The sequence below is a fragment of the Eschrichtius robustus genome, chromosome 14 (assembly GCF_028021215.1).
Source record: "Eschrichtius robustus isolate mEscRob2 chromosome 14, mEscRob2.pri, whole genome shotgun sequence".
Lineage (NCBI taxonomy): Eukaryota > Metazoa > Chordata > Mammalia > Artiodactyla > Eschrichtiidae > Eschrichtius > Eschrichtius robustus.
Genome location: NC_090837.1, coordinates 29,095,043 through 29,118,151, shown reverse-complemented (window position 1 = coordinate 29,118,151; position 23,109 = coordinate 29,095,043). Strand labels below are relative to the sequence as shown.

The 23,109-nt window shown below is 39.1% G+C and overlaps 1 protein-coding gene across 2 annotated transcripts in view; it reads right to left on the bottom strand.

Annotated features, from left to right (window-relative positions):
• Nucleotides 1-23,109, bottom strand: part of SPIRE1 (spire type actin nucleation factor 1) — a 213,904-nt gene that overhangs the window by 159,190 nt on the left and 31,605 nt on the right. For both annotated transcript variants that reach the window (XM_068563759.1, XM_068563760.1), the window contains exon 2: nucleotides 10,562-10,596. In XM_068563759.1, the coding sequence (XP_068419860.1) occupies nucleotides 10,562-10,596 (35 nt within the window). The remainder of the gene's footprint in view (nucleotides 1-10,561; nucleotides 10,597-23,109) is intronic.

The window sequence follows — 23,109 nt, the reverse complement described above, 5'->3', positions numbered from 1 at the left end:
AAAACACCTCTGAATAAAAACATGAGAGTGCAACAAGTAAAGTCAGTCACCAACTCCTCACTGGAAAGCCATACATACCTTTTAAACTTATATTCTAGAAAGTACTCTTGCAATAAAGTTGATACTCTAAATAGAAAATGATCCTAAGGGGAAACAAAAAACAGCTCAAAATTCAGTTATACTAGGCCAAACTATGTTTCAACACACAAATAGTTTATATTTCTACTTGAAATATAAATTATATAAATATTATTTCAAAAGTCTGATTTAGCATTCAAATATTTCAATATTCTCTCATAAAACAGATTTGAAGTAAATTACTTAAAGAGTTTGGGGGATTACTCCACCCTCTGACTCTGAGTTCCATAAAAACACTTTTTAAAAAGAAACAGCAAGGGACTTCCCAGGTGGCGCAGCGGTTAAGAATCCGCCTGCCAATGCAGGGGACACGGGTTCAATTCCTGGTCCAGGAAGATCCCACATGCCGCAGAGCAACTAAGCCCATGAGCCACAACTACTGAGCCTGTGCTCTGGAGCCCGCGAGCTACAACTAATGAGCCCACACGCCTAGAGCCCGTGCTCCGCAACAAGAGAATAGCCACCACAATGAGAAGCCCATGCATTGCAACGAAGAGTAGTCCCTGCTCACCGCAACTAGAGAAAGCCTGCGCACAGCAACGAAGACCCAACGCAGCCAAAAAAAATTAATTTAATTATTTTTAAAAAGGCTTTAAAAAAAAAGAAACAGCAAGAAAATGAAATAAAAGACATCCATATTGGAAGTGAAGAAGAAAAGCTATCTCTGTTCACAGATGACATGATCTTGTACATAGAAAACCCTAGGGAATCTACTAAGAAACTACTAAAACTAATAAATGAGTTCAGCAAGATTGCAGGATACAAGATCATTATACAAAAATAAATTGTACTTCTAAATATTTACAGTGAACAATCCAAAAACGAAATTAAGAAAACAATCCCATTTATAATCACATCAGGTCAACTGATTTTTGATAAGGGTACCAAGAGCATTCAATGAAGAAAAATAGTCTCTTCAAGATATAGCTCTGGAACAAATGGATATCCACATGCAAAAGAATGACGTTGGACCCTTCATACCATATCTAAAAATTAATTTTTCTTTCTTTCTTTCTTTATTTTTGGCTGTGCCACACGGCATGCGGGATTCTTAATTCCCCAACCAGGGATTAAACCCACACCCCCTGCAGTGGAAGCATGGAGTCTTAACCACCAGACCACCAGGGAAGTCCCTAGCAATGCATTTCTAGATATGCCACCAAAACAAGAAAGAAAAAACAGAAGATTGGTCTTCATCAAAATTAAAAACTTTTGTGCTTGAAAGGATACCATCAAAAAAATGAAAAGAAAACTCACAGGATGGGGGGAAATATCTGCAAATCATATATCTGACAAGGAACTTGTCTCTAGAATATATAAAGAACTATTACGACTCAATAATAAAAAGACAAATAACCCAATTTAAAAATGGGCAAAGGATCCAAACAGACATTTCTACAAAGATGTACAAATGTCCAATAAGCACATGAAAACATGCTCTGCTCAACATCATCAGTCATCAGGGAAATGCAAATCCATAGCACGAGATGCCATTTCACACCCACTAGGATGGCTAGAACAAAAGTCAGATAAGGGGTGTTGGCGAGGATGTGGAAAAACCAAAACTTTCATACACTGCTGGTGCAGTGTGGTAGTTCCTCAAAAGTTAAAACACAGAGTTACCAGTTGACCCAACAAATTCTGCTCTTGTGTATATATCCAAGAGAAATGAAAACTTACATCCACACAAAAACCTGTACAGAAATGTTTATAGGAGTGTTATCCATAATGGCCAAATGGTGGAAATGACTCATATGTCGACCAACTAATGAATGGGTAAAAACAAAATATGGTCTATCCATACAGTTGAATATTCAGAAATAAAAAGGAATGAAGTATTGATACATGCTATAACACAGATGAAGCCTGAAAACATTATGTTAAGTGAAAATCACAGTCAGTCACAAAAGACCACATATTATGATTCACTTACATGGAATGTCCAGAGCAGACAAATCTATACAGAAAGAAAGTAAATTAGTGGTTGCTACAGGAAGTGGGAAGATGGGGGATGATAGCTAAAGGGTAACAGATTTCTTTTAGAGGTGACAAAAATGTTCTAAAAGTGATTGTGGTGATGGCTGCATAATTCTGTGACTATAACAAAAGCTAATGAATCACACACTTTAAATGGTCGGTTGACTTGTACAGTTTGTGAATTACATTTCAATAAACCTCTCACAAAAAATTAAGAAACACCATCATCAAAAGAAATTAGGTAATTATCACAATAGCACAACATCAATTTTACTGCTAACAGGTTTTTCTTTTAAATATGTCTTACAATATCTGCCAAATACAGTAAAATCTCTACAAAATTTAGGGAAGATGCCAAGAGACACCACACTGAACAGCAGAAGCACTCTTAATCAGCCTCTATCTAGCTAACTTTCCCATCTCACACTCCCCAGTCCTCTAGAGACCATACTGACTGATCTCCATGACAACTACTGGCCATGAACAGGCTAGCTACTCTTAGGTCACCAGGTAGGGAGCTGAACGTTTACCACAGGTCAGTTGAGTCTAGTCCCAAACCTATTCATACAACTCTACTTATGTGACTACAAAAACAATTTAATTAAATGATGCTTTAACTGATGAAATGTGAATGCATAAAAACGATACCCCTCCTAACAACAAACGAATGAAGATACATAGCAAAATAAGAATGACCGTAGTGAAACAGAAGAAAATTTCAGAAGGAAATGATTTTTCCCTTGAAGAGACACTGGATCTACATCCAATCTTTAATACAGCCTCTAAGACCTGGCATCACTTGTCTGCCTCCATTTCCTATACCTTCCCCCTCACACTCTCCATGCTGACATCCTACTCTCTGTCAGTTTCAACAACAGCTTGCTCTCTGAGTCCTCACTATGATGTCCTTTTGCCTGGAAAGTTCCACTCCATATCCAAACCCTTTCCATCAGCCTGGCTAACTCCTTAAAGCCAAGTTTGTCATTTACGCAAAGATGCATGTATCCCTAAGAGTAGCACATAAAGGTGCTCAAAGAATAAGTCAACTTTATTATGTATATATGGGAAGAAATGTCTAGAAGAATATTCTAAACAGTCATTACAACTAGATGGTAGGGTATGAAGTTATTTTTACTTTCTTCTCTGTATCTGCCTGTGATACAAAATACAACAAGCTAACATAATTTCTATAAATGAAGAAAGGTACTTTGAAAAGGAAATAAAAATCTAGCTCCTTTGGACTTCCCTGGTGGCGCAGTGATTAAGAATCAGCCTGCCAATGCAGGGGACACGGGTTCGAGCCCTGGTCCAGGAAGATCCCACATGCCACGGAGCAACTAAGCCCGTGCGCTACGACTACTGAGCCCACGTGCCACAACTACTGAAGCCCATGTGCCTAGAGCCCATGCTCCGCAACAAGAGAAGCCAGAGCAACGAGAAGCCCGCTCACCGCAACAAAGATTAATCCCCGCTCGTCGCAGCTAGAGAAAGCCTACGCACAGCAAGGAAGACCCAATGCAGCCAAAAATAAATTAAATAAAATAAATAAATTTTTTAAAAAATCTAGCTCCTTTCCACTTTGATACTATCAGCATTGTATTATCTGTGTTGAAAATTTCTATTTTATCTTATTAAAAACATTTAAAATTTAAACTATTCATTAAGGCAGATTGATATGGCCCCTGGATAAGGCAAGTTATTAAGAAAACTTTCTACTCTATTATCAAAGTACTTAGAAGTGCTTAAGTTACCTGAAAGGTAAACTTTCTGCTCCTTCAAGAATAAAATGTTTACTCCCAGATAATTTGGTTACTCTGAAATCCTTTGTGAGACATACGTAGAGTACAACTGTCACTGGTCTTCAAATATAGTAAAAACTACACAAAGGAACACTACTTGTTATAAATTTTGTGTCCTATGGTCAAACAATGTTGTTGTGGTCCGGGTGCAGGTTGGAAAAGAATTTCCAGACACAAGGCAGAATGTAAGGAAGATAGAGTTTATTAAAGAGAAGGTCGCTGCCAGAACAGCAGGCCTTAAAGGGTCGCTGCAAGAACAGCTGGCTGACTTCCTGGTAGCCAGGGAAGTCGACCCCCTTTGTGGGCTAGTAGCCAACTTTTATAGCCTCAAGACAAAGAAAATTCCTGCTGTCAGGATGGCATTAGGTGATTGGTCAGGATGCTACAACGTTACTACATGGTGATTATTTTGCCTAATATGGAGTCAGGGGGCTGTCCGGTTTAGATTAGGAGAGCCCATGGCAGCAGTTGCTATGGGGGCTCGGTTAATTCCGGAGTTTTTGTCCTGTGTCCTTGATGTAGGGTATCCTTGATGTAGGGCTCCACAAATGTCCCCTGTATTTACGACATGTATGACTGTACCACAGAAAGGCCATTTTGGTAATATTATCTGAGACAGAGTGAGAAGAGAGGGGAGCGATGGGAATGAGGGGGCAGAGGAGAGAGAGATAGAGGAGCTATCATGATGCCGCCAGTCTACATCTGATGATACATGAAATCACATCATCAATATCTCACTACCAACCTCCATTAGTACTGACACTCAGAAGTAACAACTCAAAGGTAGACACAATTTACTCTGAGGGCACACAAACTGATTTCCAGACCATATAAGTTAACGTCAATCAAATGGCTGTGTAAATTTAGGCATGTTTGGATTCTTTAATCCAAAAAGACAGGAAGCGGAATGTGAGTATACTTCCTCTTCCTTTTAGCCTGCTGATCAAGGAGAAAATGCTGCTGTTACCAGCAGTTAATTTGAACTTACTCTTCCAATCCTTTTAAAGAACACGTATCATCATTTTAACTTATCACACAATCCTATTTATAAACCCTTAAATCAAGGTTTAAGATCAGACAATGCCTTCCAATAAAAGGGCAGATGTGATAGTAATACCTTTTTGTTTCTGCTAGATATTCCTAGATTTACTAAGTTTGGTATCAAATACTATTTTCACAATCACATAAAACAGGCTTGGGACTTCCCTGGTGGTGCAGTGGTTAAGAATCCGCCTGCCAATGCAGGGGACATGGGTTCGAGCCCTGGTCCGGGAAGATCCCACATGCTGTGCAGCAACTAAGCCCGTGTGCCACAACTACTGAGCCTGTGCTACAACTACTGAGCCTGCACTCTAGAGCCCGCAAGCCACAACTACTACTGAGCCTGCGCTCTAGAGCCCGCAAGCCACAACTACTGAGCCCGTGTGCTACAACTACTGAAGCCCACATGCCTAGAGCCCGTGCTCCGCAACAAGAGAGGCCACCACAATGAGAAGCCTGCACGCTGCAACAAGGAGTAACTCCCACTCACCGCAACTAGAGAAAGCCCACGCACAACAACGAAGACCCGACGCAGCCAAAAATAAATTAATTAATTAAAAAAAAAGGCTCACTATGCAGCTAAAGCTGATGCAAACATTTTTGTAAAGATATTACATACTTCTTTCATGTTAATTTTTTACTTACTTTTGAAATTAACTGAGGGCTATCAAATGTCAATTAAAAGAGAGATTACTCACCCAACTATCACCATGAGTCTACATGAGCCAGAGGTAAAATCAAAGTACAGGGGGCTGATTTAGCTAAAGACAAAATGGATATTTTTTTTCGTATTATACTCTGCATTAAAGCAGCAAACACCCACATACTACCTTTGGCAGTTTATTTTAGGCTGCTCAGGAAACATTAAAATTTTTCACATAGTCCAGTTTGTATCAAAAACTGTACATAACCAGAATGCAATAAGTCCAAATACTATGATGTATTTCTTGGCTCATTCTCAAAATCTTTTGGGTTTCCCCACAAAGCAGACTAATTCTAGGTCTGATTTCCAAGGAGGTTAAAATATTGATATGCAGCGTAATTCTTGAGTCATTCTGAGTAATTTAGAATCAGACTAATTCACAAATTACTCCAGTACAGACCCTACATTCACCTAACAATGGGGCTGGAGGTTCATGGATGGCGTTCGTTCACTCCTTTGCCTGGTTTCCATTCAAAAGGATCATATTCCCGGGCTACATAATGCCAGGACCAAAAGAGTCATAGGTGAGAAGCATATACAGAATAAGGACAATTTCACTGTCCCAAATGGGGCACAAAATTAATTATCAGCATTATGCAGATGCCTCACACAGCAGACAAATAAAGGCTGGATAAACACAAACATAAGAAAGGTGAAGAGATGTGGTTCTGCAACATACTGGCTATACGGCCTTGGGCAAGTTACTTAACCTCTCCGTACTTTAGCTCTCATTTCCAAAATGCAAATAATTAGTATCCACTTCATAAATTTGTTGTGAGAATTAAATTAATGCCTATAACAGTAACTCAGCATAGAGTAAGCTCTAAAGTATTTTTTAAAGATGTATGTGGGAATGAAACAGTAAGTACTTACATACAGTACACATGAACTTTATTTCTAAGATGGGAAGATGAACCTTTTTCATAGTTTCCCTCAGTAAAGCTTAAATTTTTCCGCTATGCTCTGATTTTTACAAACTAGCTCTATCAAGATTAAAGTATTGACAAAAGTTATTTAACTTTATATAATGCTTTAACCAATTCCACCTAAAATACAGCAAATCCATCAAGGAGAACAGAACAGGATTGTCCTGGTTACTCATTTAACCTTCTTGCCTGCTAAAGGGAAAGGGCTTCTGAGTGCTACATAATTAACTGTAGTTAATAGAAGACAGAATGTGATGAAATTTGGAAAGCTAAAAACAATGAAAAGGTCTCAATTAAGATGCTTGAAAATTCAGATCTTTTATGTTTTAGTATTTTTAACTGCTAAGCCTTTTCTTCAAGTATAAGAGTATATAACCCACAAGACTATTTAAATAATGGCAGAAGGAAAAACTTGTAAACTGGGAGTGAAAGCTCCCCTAAACTGTGGTTGGGACTGCTTCCTTGACAAGCAAATCCCAAGTACAGGTCAGTCACGCAAGACTTTGTTTGGTTTTTTTCACTCAAGAGTTTATAAATTACCAATTTGAGCTGTGAGCCATTCCGGGAGGGGAGGCCGAGGGAGAATAACACACTATTTACCTTGCAGGTCCTCCTCAAAACCAAAGGGACAGAATACAGATTAGTGGATGCCAGGAGTTGTGGGGTGGGGAGGGAAAAACAAGAGGGGGAGTGGGGGGGAACGGGGGAGGGGGGAGGGACACAGAACCTGAACTTGACTGTGGAGATGGTGTTTGTCAAAACTCGAATAATTTTAACTAAAAAGTTTAAATTCTACTGTATATAAATTATATCTTCAAAAAATAGAAACAAAGTTGTAAAAAAAATTATATTGCCTATTAAAGTAAAAATTTTGCATGTCTTTTAAAACAAATTACATGAAAGATTTCCTTTCATGAGTTCAAACTCTGGAAAATACTCGTATAATCCAGTGTACTAAAAAAAATTTCCACACAGTGATAAATATGGAAAAACACCTGATTTTAATAAACATTAAGCTATTCTTGTGGTACAAAATCCCGTTAACAGTTGACTGAATATGCCTATGTATGGCCTCCTTGCTTTCTCTGAAGTCCTAGTTTTGCTTGGTTTTTATGAATACAGGTAAAGCATGAAAAAGAGGACTATCAGTAAAACTAGAAAAGAATTCATAATATGATTTTTATGTACTAAGAAAACTATTAAAATAAACAGTCAAACACTTCAAATCACGTCTTTCAGCCACGTGAAAAGGTGAGGGGGCTGCGGCTCCCCTCGGGTCTGGGAGCCTCCCCAGGAGTCGGACCTTCTTCTCCCCCACGGGTAGCCGCAAGCGTCCGCCGTGTTCATTCACCGGCTCCCACGACCACGACCCCACCGTGTTCATTCACCAGCTCCGTGCTCAAGGCTCGACCTGTACAGCGAGCCGCCTTAGGTCGAGACCAGAGTGAAGAAAATGGGCAGCTGACGGAGCTCAGGCGCGCCCCTCCCTCCTCCCAGGGAGAGGCTGTGTGCACGTGCACCGTGGGCCTCCACGTGCTCTCGGTGGTCGAGGCCCCTTCCCACTCCTCCCACATGCACCCGGGTTCGCAGCCCTGGCTGTAGTGGACCCAACTCCAGAGAGGGCCCGTGGGGCTTCTCACTTACAGGAGATACAGGGAATCTCTTTTCTCAACAGAAAAGCAATTTCACGGTGAAAAGAGGCTCTGGAAGTCACCGTTCTGACCCTCGCTCTCAAAACAGATTGGCTTCATCCCTATATCACGGCTTTCCTCACCTTCCACCATCCACCTTAGGGCTCTGGTTTGACCTCTCTGGACCCCCAATTCCATTTCTCAGGAAGAAGTATCTCTGCTCTTCAGGCCCCAGCCCAACAGTCTCAAACTAGTTAGCTTCAGGACCCCTTTTACACTCAAAAATTACCAGGGAGTCCAAGGAGCTTTTGTTTATATGAGCTATAATCTATCAAACATTTATCGTATTAGAAATTAAAACTGAGAAATTTTGACTGAATCATTCAAATTAAATTGTTTAAAAATAATATTAAATATGTTAATATGTGTAACGTTTTTATAGAAACTCAAAAAAAAATAGTGAAAGCGGTGGTATTGCTTTACATTTTTGCAAAATCCCCCTCTCTCTCTCTGTCTCTCTCTCTGCCCCCTTTCTACCACTACCAACACCAAATGTGTGGTCTTCCCCAAGCTAAAAAACAAAACAAAACAAAACTTCCTACTTAAACTATCTTCTCCTTCTCTGGAGTCAAACTTCTTGAAAAAGTTCCCACTCCCTCTACTGCCCCTTCTTTTTATTATTTTAATTATCAAAGTAATATACAGTGACATTCTCATTTCAAAAAAAATCCAAGCAATATAGATAAAACACCATACACAATCGCAATCTCTTCCCCAGAGGTAATAACCACTGTTACTCTAAAAAATACCCTGAACCCATTCTGTAAACTGAATATCACACTGAACTTTTTATTTTCTCATGATTTTCCCTCTCCAAACAGACCAAAAAAAAAAAAAAAAAAATCTGAGAGTTCTGTTTAGATTCCAATTCTTTTGGTGATCCAAGTTATGGATCAAAGAGGAGATAACATGAAGTGACATTCCTATACAAAGCAAGTGCTAAACAAAATGTTAAAACCATGTTGATTTTATGGCAACAAAACATAGTAAGAATAATGAGATTTACGACTATGCCTTGTATGTAAAAACCTCACATTTCATTACCTAAAGGCAGATGAATGCTGATTATATTTGTATCATTCTGATGTAGATAATAGTGTGTCTTTAGAGTTTATAAAACTTTTTCACCTATATAATCACTTAAAAATTTTACAACCCATGAGATTAACAGAGATTATCTTTAACATTTTATAAGTAAGAAAGCCAAAGTTCTGAGAGAAAAAACTACTTGCTCAAAATTACATAGCTAGAAAGATGCACACCAGAAACCACAGACAGAACTTGTATTTTTGGACTCAAATCAAATCCCAATCCTTTATATCATATTGAACAATACATCAAAAATAGTCACAATATAAAAATATTAAGTTCTTGCTCATTTTTACAGCTAATTTGGAAGAAATTACCTCTAATTCTCAAGTTGAACAGAAAACATAAAATGCGTTGAATAACTTCTGAATGCAAAAAAGAATAAATTATTTTTACTTCTTTATTATAGAATATAATCCCTTAGGAAGCTTACATCTTACTTAAAATAACAATTAAAATTTAATAAAACCTATATCAACATGTAAATGTATTATAAAATTAGAAAAATAACTTCTTAAATCCTTAATTAGGCATTGCCATTAACAAAAGACCTAAGACTCCTAATTAAGGATGACGCAACAGCTCCAGAAAAGACCACCACACATACATAATTCATCAATGCTGCCCTCATATTTCAGTGTCACCACTGAAATTTCTAAAAGGGACACATGGAGTCACATTAAATTTCACAATCAGAATTTTAAATTATTTAAATTATTAGAAAATAATAAACCTACTTATACAAATGACAAAGCATTTAATTCATCAGTGATCTTGCTGAAACACTTCCCAAGTCCCTATTTTTTCCTACTCCCAGGCAACTCCATAGGAGTCCAACACATTTAAAAGATTTATTATGACACACTAGATTGGATTATTAAAAAATTGAATGTAAACTACTTCTTATTAAGGGCTCTGAATCTTAGTTAACTCCATTTCATAAACAACAACATAGGAAATTTTTAAAATTATGACTAAGCTGATCTTTATAACACACCTTGACATTTTAAAACTATGGACGAGATAATTGATTTTTCTTCACATTTTACTCTTCCTAAATATAAAAAATATATACTTACTGTCAGTACATTCTTATCAGAAAACCAAAAACCCATAGTGAGATATTTCAGAACTCAAGTTAGTCTAAAGAGAACTTCAAAGCTGCATTACTGAGAAATATTTGAGGATTTCTCTTACCTCTGTTTCTGTACAATGTGAATATTCCAATTTACCTGTAATGAAAATACAAAAAGTTACTTTCAGAGGATTTTGGGTTTTTTATCATTGACAAAACATATCTGAGCTATTCTGACTATGGCTTCATTATATCTATGAAAATTTACACACAAAAAAAGGTATTAGAACGACCAAGTTTCTAGAAGGTCCTGCTTAGGGATTTAAATTTAAAAATACCCATAAGAGGGCTTCCCTGGTGGCGCAGTGGTTGAGAATCTGCCTGCCAATGCAGGGGACACGGGTTCAAGCCCTGGTCTGGGAAGATCCCACATGCCGCGGAGCAACTAGGCCCGTGAGCCACAATTACTGAGCCTGCGCGTCTGGAGCCTGTGCTCCGCAACAAGAGAGGCCGCGATAATGAGAGACGCGCGCACCGCGATGAAGAGTGGCCCCCACTTGCCGCAACTAGAGAAAGCCCTCGCACAGAAACGAAGACCCAACACAGCCATAAATAAATAAATAAATAATTTTTTTTTAAAAAGTAAAAGAATTGAAAAAAAAAAAAAATATATATATATATCCGAATCACTTTTCTGTACACCTGAAACTAACACAATATTGTAAACCAGCTATACTTCAATTAAAAACAAAAACAAAAACAAACAAACAAACAAAAAATACCCATAAGAGAATAATAAAGAATAAGATGGGAAGAACATGCTTAACTGTAATAAGATATAAAACATATACACATATTTAATATACATATATAAATTAATGAAAGTAAAGTAAAAATACTTTTTTCTTGCTTTCTTTTTAAAATAACTTAAAATACTTTAAAGGCCTTTAAAAGGTACCACTTAAAATACTTTTAAATACCTTAAAAAGATCTTTAAAAGACTCTTGGGCTCTTCCCTAAATATATTTCCAGTTTAAAGTTACACTGATCGTTTCAATTAAAGCAGAAATGTTTCAAACTCCTATTTAATATACAATGGTTGTTTTTCTTTAATACATGAAGAGACACAACCATATAATTAATTTAGTAATTCTTCCAGTAGAGGATCATCTATAGAATAACCAGACCGGGGTCTTCCCTCCCTGGTGGCGCAGTGGTTGAGAGTCTGCCTGCCAGTGCAGGGGATACGGGTTCGAGCCCTGGTCTGGGAGGATCCCACGTGCCGCGGAGCGACTGGGCCCGTGAGCCACAGTTACTGAGCCTGCGCTTCTGGAGCCTGTGCTCTGCAATAAGAGAGGCCATGGTAACGAGAGGCCCGCGCACCGCGAAGAAGAGTGGCCCCCACTTGCCGCAACTAGAGAAAGCCCTCGCACAGAGGTGAAGACCCAACACAGCCATAAAAAAATAAATTAAATAAATTAAAAAAAAAAAAAGAATGAATGAAGAATAACCAGACTGAACAATATTTGGCTGCACCAACGTTAACATTTTCTCGTCATCACCGAGACATAATACCAAAGAACATGTACAGTTACGTATTTCTGTCAATTTGGGTGATTAAAACATACTTCCAAAATAAAAAAACAGCTATTTTTAAAGGAGAATCACTTATTAAATAGCTTTAACAAAAAGAATACATAACATATTTATACTGGATGCTAAAAAACTTAATTTCCCCAGTCTACATTTCTTAAATTTCATTGTCCTAAGTTCAAATATATATGTATCTCTACCTCTTTCCCTCCACCCAAAACTATCTTTCCTCCTAGCTCACTCCTTCTCCCCAACAACTGATGGGTTGTTCCATCAGTCTGTGATTTTTCTTTTTAATGATTAATGAGAATTTATATACCTTAGAGCCTATGATGATACCACCAAAAAAAAAAATCATAAATAATGTTTTTATATGCCTCCTAACTCTTAAGATGAAAAATAAAGTTGAAACCCACATTTCTGTTGACCTAATGATGCTAATGTGAAATACTGGCTGAAATTGAGACCAGAAAATAAGGAATCTTGGGTTCTGTGAATTAAAAATGATATATAAGCAATAAATAATTTTAAATTATATGAAGACACTGACAAAATGGGTTTAATATATGTGTGTATATACTAGAGTTTGATAAATATATAACTGTTATTTATATACTCAGTGTTATATAAAATTATTATAGTTACATTTTTCATATTATATATTATCTTTTATTTATTTATATATGACTGCTCAGAACATTAGTGCTTTTGGTAGATTAATTATACTTCACTCCTATAGAAATGGTAATTAATTTAACATAGGAAAGTACTGTGGACAGGAATAGCTCACAGAAGGGCACAGAATACCTCTCAGCAAACATTTACTGAGTGTCTACTCTGTAAAGGAGGAAGAGGGAGGGAGAAATACAGTATTAAGACAAGCCATAAGAGAGAGTAACCTCTTTGAGAGTACATGGATATACATCTTCGGTATGATACATTCTCAGGGTAAAGAGAATTACAAAGAAAAACAATTTTATGCAGTAGGTTTGTTGTTGGTAATAGCATTGGTGAAAAATTCTGAAACTGTTTTGTATGTACTGTAGCACTGAGCAAACTAGTAAATACAGTTATATTGTTGGGAATCAGCAACAGAGGGAAAAGAATATACAAACCTAACATGTGGGAAGGAGAGACGAGCCCTGCAGTGGCGAACTGGACCAAGAGGTATTATACAACTTCAGAAAACGATCTATTTCCTAGCTCTGCCTTCCAAAAGAGGGAGAAACAACAGCACCCCAGTTTGCAAGAGCATTCCTAGCCGATTCCCACTCAAAGGAACCAGGACTTCGGGAAATTGGCAGAAATCAGGGCTGGGACAGGTAAATTATAAGATAAGCTGGAAATTATAAGATAAGCTTCATTACTTTGCACTAGCAAGTAATGAAGTGCTCAAAGAATGAAGGAGGTACAAGTCCTGTAAGATTTTTTCAGTGACCTCTATTATAAAACTGAAAATGCGGGCTTCCCTGGTGGCGCAGTGGTTGAGGGTCTGCCTGCCAATGCAGGGGACACGGGTTCGAGCCCTGGTCTGGGAGGATCCCACATGCCGCGGAGCGACTGGGCCCGTGAGCCGCAACTGCTGAGCCTGCGCGACTGGAGCCTGTGCTCCGCAACAAGAGAGGCCGCGATAGTGAGAGGCCCGCGCACCGCGATGAAGAGTGGCCCCCGCTCGCCGCAACTAGAGAAAGCACAGAAACGAAGACCCAACACAGCCAAAAATAAATGAATAAATAAATAAAAAATAAAAATAAAGGAATTCCTTTAAAAAAAAAAAAGACTATTTAGGGAGGCTTATTCCAATAATAAGAACATTTATTCAAACAAACAAACAAACAAACAAAAAACTGAAAATGCTTTCCTGTAAGAGTACCAAAATTTTTGTGAGAACATACACTACTTTCAGTTATTCAATCTGACCTGGTAAGTCACACAAATATGAAAAGGTGGTTAGGGACTTCCCTGGTGCTGTAGTACTTAAGAATCCACCTGCCAATTCAGGGGACATAGGTTCGATCCCTGGTCCAGGAAGATCCCACATGCCAGGGAGCAACTAAGCCTGTGAGCCACAAATACTGAAGCTTGCGTGCCTAGAGCCCATGCTCCGCAACAAGAGAAGCCACCGCAATGAGAAACCCGCGCACCACAACAAAGAGTAGCCCCCGCTCGACGCAACTATTGAAAGCCCACGTGCAGCAGCAAAGACCCAACGCAGCCAAAAATAAATAAATAAAATAAATAAATAAATAAATAAATAAATAAATAAATAAATAAGAAAAGGTGGTTAAGTATGAAGTGCCTGACCACCTGCACTACTCTGCCATCCAAATCCCTGCTCAGACTCTGACCCAGGAATCAGAAAATCCCAATTACATGACAGCAGAGCTTAAAGGAACCCTGGAAATGATCTTGCCCAATCCACTCATCCATAAATGGGTAATCTGAGCCTGAGGAGCCAAACATGCACAAAATGACAGAGCGAAGAGAAGCCTCCAAGGCTCCGAGCCCCGCACAAGTATCAGTGTGCTTTTGTTACCCTGCTCCTCCATTCCCACTTGCAGGGGCCAGCGTCCCAGCTACCTACCACTGATGACATTGTTTCTGGGGAAAGGCACCCACAACTTAACAGCTGGAAACTTCCAGTACAGCACCTAGGATTTTCATGTGACACCTTTGAGCCTTTCTTCAAAGGTTGGCCACCTCTGTTTACAGAACAAGACCTAAGGAATCCCTCTAAAACCTACAATCTTATGACTTCACTTTCAACAATCCCATGACTTCACTTTCAACAGTTCCAGTAACCTAAGCTGATGGTAGGCCTAAGCAAGGTTTGAGATTATTAAATGCAGTAAATTAGTTCTTTCAATTAAAGTAACAACTTTACTGATTTATTGATTCTATTAATTTTTATTAGGTTGAGTTTAATTAGAAGGCTAGATTAACTATGTGATGATACAAAATAAAATCAAATATCTGAAATAGTATTTAAACATTAAGTTTCAAAATATTTTAACGTTATCAAAGTACTTACACACTAGGAAGAGGGATGATTTGCATAGCAAGCCAAAAATTCAGTTCAGTATTTCTCAAAAGAGCATTTTAACAATGCTGCAAGAATCAAGGCTGGGGTTTAGACTCTTCTTTTTAACTAATTCTGAAATATCTGATGCTCTTAAGATTTACTAGACAAGTTCCCTCATGTCCCAGGAAACAGAAAAACTATATCTTCCTATAAATTAACATAGAATGGCTTTTAAAAACCACACTAGTTCTAGTATGAAATGTCTGTCATAAAGAACTCATCACCTAAGAAGCACTGTCATCTTTAGCAGACATTTTAAATCTCAAATGTTGATAATCAGATAATCCCACTCAGCAGGCCTGCTCAATAAGGTACCAGAGGGAATACATCCCACCCAGTAGGCCATTCAGAGCCCCGCTGTTCACACAGCACTTTCTGAAACGGCCTCACCTCAATGGAATCACGAATTCTGATGAACCACAGGACTATCTGGTGGGAATTAAGGCATAGTTTCAAAAAAATTCACAGATGTTCACAGAGGTGAATAATAGTTTTAAATTAAGGTAGTACTCCAGTCTTCGGAGTAGAAACCTCAGCATATGGCTGAATTATCACACAGTCACATTATCAATATGATTCACATTAGCTGAATACACAAAAGGCAAACTATGCCTGCCAAAAAGACACAGAATCCCGGTAACTTTTAGGATGAATAAATGGCTCTGAGGATTATTCTACAATTTTTTCCTATGTGACCAAACTCTGGGCAGTGTCTAGGTCTATCTGTTCTTTTTCATGGTGAAACAAAGCAGTATCAATAGGTACATCCACCTTCTCGCCAGCTCACTCCTATCCCCCTCGTTCCTTCAATAAATATTTACTGAAGACCTACTAAATACTACTGGTAACACTGATGATAAAGCAGCAAACAAGTCAGGAATGGTCCTTGCCCCATAGCGCTTACATGTTAGTGAAAAGAGACCAAAAAAGGCAATCAAATAAAATAATTACAACTGGTAATCAATGCCATTAAGGACAGAAAAGGGAGAGAAAGAAAACAGCAGGAAAGACTCCTTGAGAAGATGACCTTTAAATAGAGACCTTGAAGTGGGGTAGCAACTCACTGCAGGGTTGGGGGAGCTGCTGCTCTGTCTGGAACGAGGTGGCAGCTGTGGGAGGGCCCTGGAAGCTTCTGCAAGGACAGGAGGGGGCAGATCACATGGGCCTTGAAAGACAGTACAGGGAGTTTCAATTTGATGTGAAGTACAATGGGAAGCTCCTGGAGGATGCTAGGAAGAGCGTGAGCTGGTGCGAGATAGGTTTCCAGGTCAGTCATGCCATATGAAAGAAGCAGCAGAGAAGGTCAAAGTGAAAGCCTGCGGCCAGTGAGGAGGCCACTGTCACTGTCTTGGGGAGCAACGGGGCTGCCAGCCTGGTGGTGGCAGCATCCAGGAAGAAAAGCAGTGGATGCAAGGTATGAATCAGGAGCAGAACGCACAGAACCTGCTGATGGGCTAATCAGGGGTGGAGTAGGGGAAGAAGGAAAGAAGGATGCCCTGAACATGCTCCATTTTTCCAAGGAAAGTATTCTCAACGACTTGATCAAAACTGATCAACAACAGCACTAGCTTAAGAACTCAAATATTTTATAAGAGAGAAGTAGTAGGCTTTTTGGACAGTTTTTATATTAATACTAGAAAAAAAAAAAGAGAATAGTTTTGAACAGTTAACAGGCTGAAATTCAGCAATAAAATAATTCCTGCAGCCTAAGCAAGCCTGGATTTCTGAAACACCATGGCCACTGAGGGCTTAAAATCCATGATCAGCATATACTTTAGTTTGCTGGGGGGTTTTTGTTTGTTTGTTTGTTTTTAGGCCGCGCCATGCAGCATGTGGGATCTTAGTTTCCCGACCAGGGATCGAACCATGCCCCCTACATTGGGAGCACAGAGCCTTAACCACTGGACCGCCAGGGAAGACCCTAGTTTGCTGTTTCTGTATCAAAAGTAAGGAGAGTGAAACTATGTAATCATTAGCTTATACCCAGCTCCCCCATAAAATCATTTTTTCCAAGTTACATTTTTAATGAGGAAAAAAAAGCTATGCATTTGACAAAAGAAACAGCTACATAGAAGATACTTTTATTTTGACTGTTAAATTATAAAATCATTATCCTCTATATCAAACAAATTCACTAGTATAAATGTTCAAAGATTAATAGGAACTTAGAATTTAGAAATGGGAGAAAACTAGTATACTCTCTGACCAACTAAAGAGTTTCATTAAGTTTCTCTTCTTGTCCTGGCTGTCAGGAAGAATGAAATAAAATTTAACTTTCCACCGCCATAATGGCCCTATGCTAATATATTTCTTCACAACTGCTGATGTTCAAGCAGTTGAGCATCTAAGTAAGCCTTTCTCTTGGCTGCCTTGGTAAGGCCATCTGGTAGAATAAGTATCAAGAACAAGCCATTAGATTTTGACAGGCCTAGGTTCAAATCGTCCTTCCATCACTTAATAATTGTGTGATGCGACTTTAAAATAATATACTTCCCAGAGTTTTCAGCTTTCTCATCTACAAAAAAAGTGGGATAATTCCAACCTCATGAGGCCAATACGAAAATTAAATGAAATAAAAAATGTTTTGAAGCGCTCTGCACGATGCCTACAGTAGGGGCTCAGCAACTGGTGCGCTTATCATCACAACCCTGTGGGAAAGAAGGGTGACGTGGACACATGAAAATAAAGTCCTAAGTAAAACCGGCAGCGTGGATTAACAGAAAGATCTTAGTTATTCTTCAAAACTCTTGTGATAAAATGTTCTATAGAGAAACTGAATATAAATTTTTATGTTTACCAGATTACAACCATGTAAAAGAGGTATAGACTTTGAAATACAAAAAGTAGCTAAGTCATATGATGGATTGTTGTAAAATTCAGCTCATTTTTATACCTGCTCACTAAGATCTTTAAAAGCCACTGCCTTTTACTCTACACCTCTCTCCAGAGCTTCCTAACACACACACTCTCCTCTCCTCATGTGATGGTATCTGGGGGGACAACATCAGCAGAGGCTCAGGCCAGGGTGGTGAGAAGGGGGATTTCATCAGTTATTACTCAAAAGTGAAAATAAGGAAGTCTGGAATGGCCATATCTATCATCAACCCACAAAGAGAGAGACTAAATAAATAAGCCAAATAATGACACCCCCCCCCAAAGATGTCCACATCCTCATCCTCAGACTCTGTGAATATATTACTTTAATGGCAAAGTGATTTGCAGCTGTGGTTAGGGGTCTTGAGGTGGGGAAGAGTACCCTGGATTATCCAGGTGGGACCAATGCAATCACAAGGGGCCTTACGAGAGATCCAGAGAAGGAGCGGTGGTGATGGAAGCAGAGGCTGGAGTGACATGATTGCAGGAAGGGGGACACAAAGGCAAGGAATGTGGAAAGCCTCTCTAGAGGCTGGAAAAGGCAAGGAACAGATTTTCCCCTGGAGGCTCCTGAAGGAATACAGCCCTGCCAACAACTCAATTTTAGCCCACAGGACCCATTTTCAGACTTCTGACTGATAAAACTGTAGGATAATAATTTTGTATTGTTTTAAGCCACAAAATTATTGGTGATTTGTTACAGAAAACAAATACACAGACCATCAAAAAGTCAAAGCAATATGATGTCCTCTCACCATCCCAAACATGACCCTCAGGCCACCCTGTATACCGGCTAATCCCATAGAGAATGACCCACAGGGCACAGGACAACAGAGCACAGTGGTTAAGAGCAAGGACTCCAGGCCAGACTTTTGGGGTTTGAATCCCAGGTGGGCTGTTGGCTGTACTTAAGGCCTCTACACTTCACATCCCATTTGTAAGGTGGAGGTTAATAACAGTACCTATCACAGGGTTGTTGTGAGGAGCAAAAGTAATAATCAAAGTAAACTGCTTAGCCTGTCACCTGTCACACGATAAGTACTTGATAAAACATTAGCTCTATTACCACTTAAGTCTTTGAAGCATTCTCTCCAGGGACAAAATAAGTCAAAAAGACTTTCCTCTTCCAAACCCAAAAAGCTGTGGTCCACAGACCGCTTGACCCCTCAGATATGGAGGTATAACTGACAGGCCCATACCCATGCCCTGGCCTGTAAGGAGGAAGCCCGCCATGCCGTCTGTCCATCTTGAGTCCCCTGCACCTGTATGTGCTGCATCAGCCACAGGAGAAGACTCGGGGCTCACGGCCCTCACCCCACTCTCCTCTGCCCTCCCCTCACCATCTTCTCTCCTCCCTGTCCCGTCCAGGGCATGTAGTGCTCATCATCCACTGCCTGTGCATAGGCAGAGAGTCTTATCTTACCTCTCAAGTTCTCCTTCCAAAACTGACAGCACTAAGAATGATTCTGGTTATTATAATTTTTCATCTCCCTACCCTGAATAACTCTGGTTGAAAGCTTCATTCAGATGGAATGACAATTATTTTCACAAGGCCCCAACCTTAAAGGAAATGCTATGATCAATGGAACTATTCTGAACACCTCTGCAAGAAACGTATTAAAGACAAAAGGCATCCATCCAAAATTTCCTAGACATTTCTAGATATCCATGCCATTCAAACCACCCCCACAATGCTCTTTTAAATTCTAAGAAAATAAATTATTCTTAATGAAATATTAGTACTTCAAATTAATCCACACTTGCTTTATATGGATCAAACATATTCTACCTGCTGGTGTGAAGCCCAGACCTGAGAAGCACTGCTGTAAAACCTTCATTTTTACAGCTGAGGAAGCTCAAGCTCTGAAGAATAAAATGACTCAGTGAAGGTCAAAGAACTGGGACCAGTCGCCCAGCCCAGTAAGGGAGAGACTAGGAAGCAACGAGTGCCCAGAAGTGAAGCACAGGTTGGCACTAGGGGGCAAAGTTCAAGAATAAGTGAGAGAGTGGCATGGACTTATATATACTACCAAGTGTAAAATAGATAGCTAGCGGGAAGCAGCCTCATAGCACAGGGAGCTCAGCTCGGTGCTTTGTGACCACCTAGAGGGGTGGGATAGGGAGGGTGGGAGGGAGGGAGATGCAAGAGGGAAGAGATATGGGGACATATGTATATGTATAACTGATTCACTTTGTTATAAAGCAGAAACTGACACACCATTGTAAAGCAATTATGCTCTAATAAAGATGTTAAAAAATAAATAAATAAAATAAAATAAAATAAAATAAAGAATATTAACAACAAATTTTGCTAAGTACTGGGACTTCCCTGGTGGTCCAGCAGTTAAGACTCCATGCTCCCAATGCAGGGGGCCCGGGTTTGATCCCTGGTCAGGGAACTAGATCACACATATAGCAACTAAGACCTGGCGCAGCCAAATGAATAAATAATTTTTTTTTTTTAATTTGCTAAGTATCACTTTGGTTTACTCATCCCCTGCTCACAACTAATAAATGTGGGCAGAGAAAAAAAATATGCTGTGTTTATGTGAGCTTTATAAGTCCCTTTAATAAGACAAAGGAAACCCCTGAATAATCAGTGTGAACAATACACTTAATCACATTTTGTAGGATTTGGAGCATAATCTTACCATTTTAAGGAAGTGTAGAACTTAAAGCCATTATATGTTTCCTTGCATAATCAGCATTGCTCTTACAGATGACTGATTTTTTTGGCCACGCTGTGTGGCTTGTGGGATCTTAGTTCCCGGACCAGGGATTGAACCCGGACCCTCGGCAGTGAGAGCGAGCAGTCCTAACCACTGGACCGCCAGGGAATTCCCTTCAGATAACTGATTTTGATCCTGACCCTGGTGAGGAACATAACCTTTCATCTGAGTACCACTTATGGACGAAGCGTTCATTCATCTCTTCACTCATGGACAACATGTCTGTGTGACAGGTTCTCCCCAGAATTTGACTCTCCTTCCTTGAGATCATCTGACCCCCATTGGCAGACTCTGCCCCAAGCCAGGCTCTAGAACCTTCAGCGTCAAGTCACCTTTGCCATAAACCTCAAGTTTAACCCAATTCTGAAATGTGGGGGCTTCTGCTTTAACTTTGAGACTCAGACTGTACTTTGCATCCTAGACCCTGTAACTAAATCCTTTATCTTAAAAAAAAAAAAAAAAAAAGGAAGCAAGCCGTGGCTTGGCTTATTATTGCCAGTTGCCTTCCTAGGGACTACCTAGCCCTTGGACCTAATATCCCCAGCACAGACCACTTACTGGCCCTTATCTGCAGCCCCTGCCTCCCTTCTGGCTCTGCTTGCTCATCTGACGAACGAGCCTGGCTGACTGCCTTACAGAGCTAACACACCTGATTTCTGTCCCTCCTCCACCACCAAACCCTCCCAACCTATTCCATGGCACTAGAGTAACCAAATATAACTGAGCCTGTTCTGAAATGAAAGTTCTAGTAATACATTTTGTTAATTATTAGGTTATTTTTTTCTTTCTATTTAGCAACCTTAATTAACTAAACTTTATATCATCTCATAGAACAAACATCATTAAATGTCAAGTATTTTCTACTGAAAAATAATTACTTCAGTTTCAGCATAACTTTTTTCAACAAAACTCAAATACTATCTTTGTCTGCTTCATGTAATTTGGCAATACTCAAAGCTTGTATAGCAAAGACGTTTCCCCTCCTGTGCAGATTCTAGTCCAAAAGTAGTGGCTGTCTAGGATACCACTTTCAGAAGAGTTCTGAGGGCAGCTATGGGGTGGGAGGAGCCCGTGACCATTTAGCAATGTTTCCAAGGCACAGAGGGAGGGGCAGTGCAGAGGCCACATTTCTGACACTCCTGTGTTGGATGCGATGATGGAAGTTGTGGTCCTTTTCGTGTACAGTGTGGATTTGGGTTAAAAAAATTTCCCTAGTGATATTAATCCAAACATTAGTTGCCTAAATTTCATGAGACCTCAAAAATACACTGAGATCACAGCACTTTATCATTTTTCTTCAAGAACAAGGAGAACTTAGAGGAGAACTTCCCCAAGCCAAATCATAAAAAGAAGATGACTAGTGAGTGTCAATCCCAAATGTTCTCATATTTCCTATCAATTGAAAAAATCTGGCTGTCATGCATTTCATACCCTGTGTATTCTCCTAAGAATCTCCTCTCCACTGTGGCCCCTGATCATGTACGAGACCATCCTAGCCAAGAGGAACCCTGCCAGAGAAGTATCTCAGGTACTTCTTCTATCCCCAGACTGAAGCTCCTTTAGATACAGCACCATAACTGCCATCTATATCCATTTGCCCAAATATGTTACTTATCCTCTATCAAGATTGGGTATACCTGATTTAAACTATAAAAACTACCTAGGCACACATTTTTAGCTATTTAACCTTTAGTATATATATAGTGTGTATGTGTGTGTGTGTGTGTGTATATATATATATATTTATATTATACCTATGAATAAAGTATAGGGTTGGCCAAAAAGTTCGTTCAGGTTTTTAACCAACCCAATACTAAGTTCTTTAAATGCAAATAGAATCAAAATGACTATTAACTGCAAAAGGAGGTCAGAGTTAGGGATCAACTATCATTAGAAATTTTTTTTACAAATTTCAATCATTTAATCATTTCCCACCAATAAAATTTAATTTTATACACATCAGACAAAAGAATAACCAAATGTTTCATCTAAGCTATGTCTTATCTTACAGTTCTCAAATGAAATTGGTTTCAACAGTTTAGGGGGAAAAGTTATATTTACATTCTTTTTTATTATTAATGTAAATAAGCCCCCCAAAACTCCCCCAAGGATTTAAAGAGGCTAAATTAAATTATGAATAAGTGAATATCAAACAAGTTAGAAAGTGATAAAGTGAAAGAAAGCTAAATTCAAGAATACTATATGATTTTTTAAATTTAAAACTAGTGTAAGTGGTGGTCAAACACTAACATTCCCTGACATTTTTTTTTTTTTAACATCTTTATTGGAGTATAATTGCTTTACAATGGTGTGTTAGTTTCTGCTTTATAACAAAGTGAATCAGCTATACATATACATATATCCCCATATCCCCTCCCTCTTGCGTCTCCCT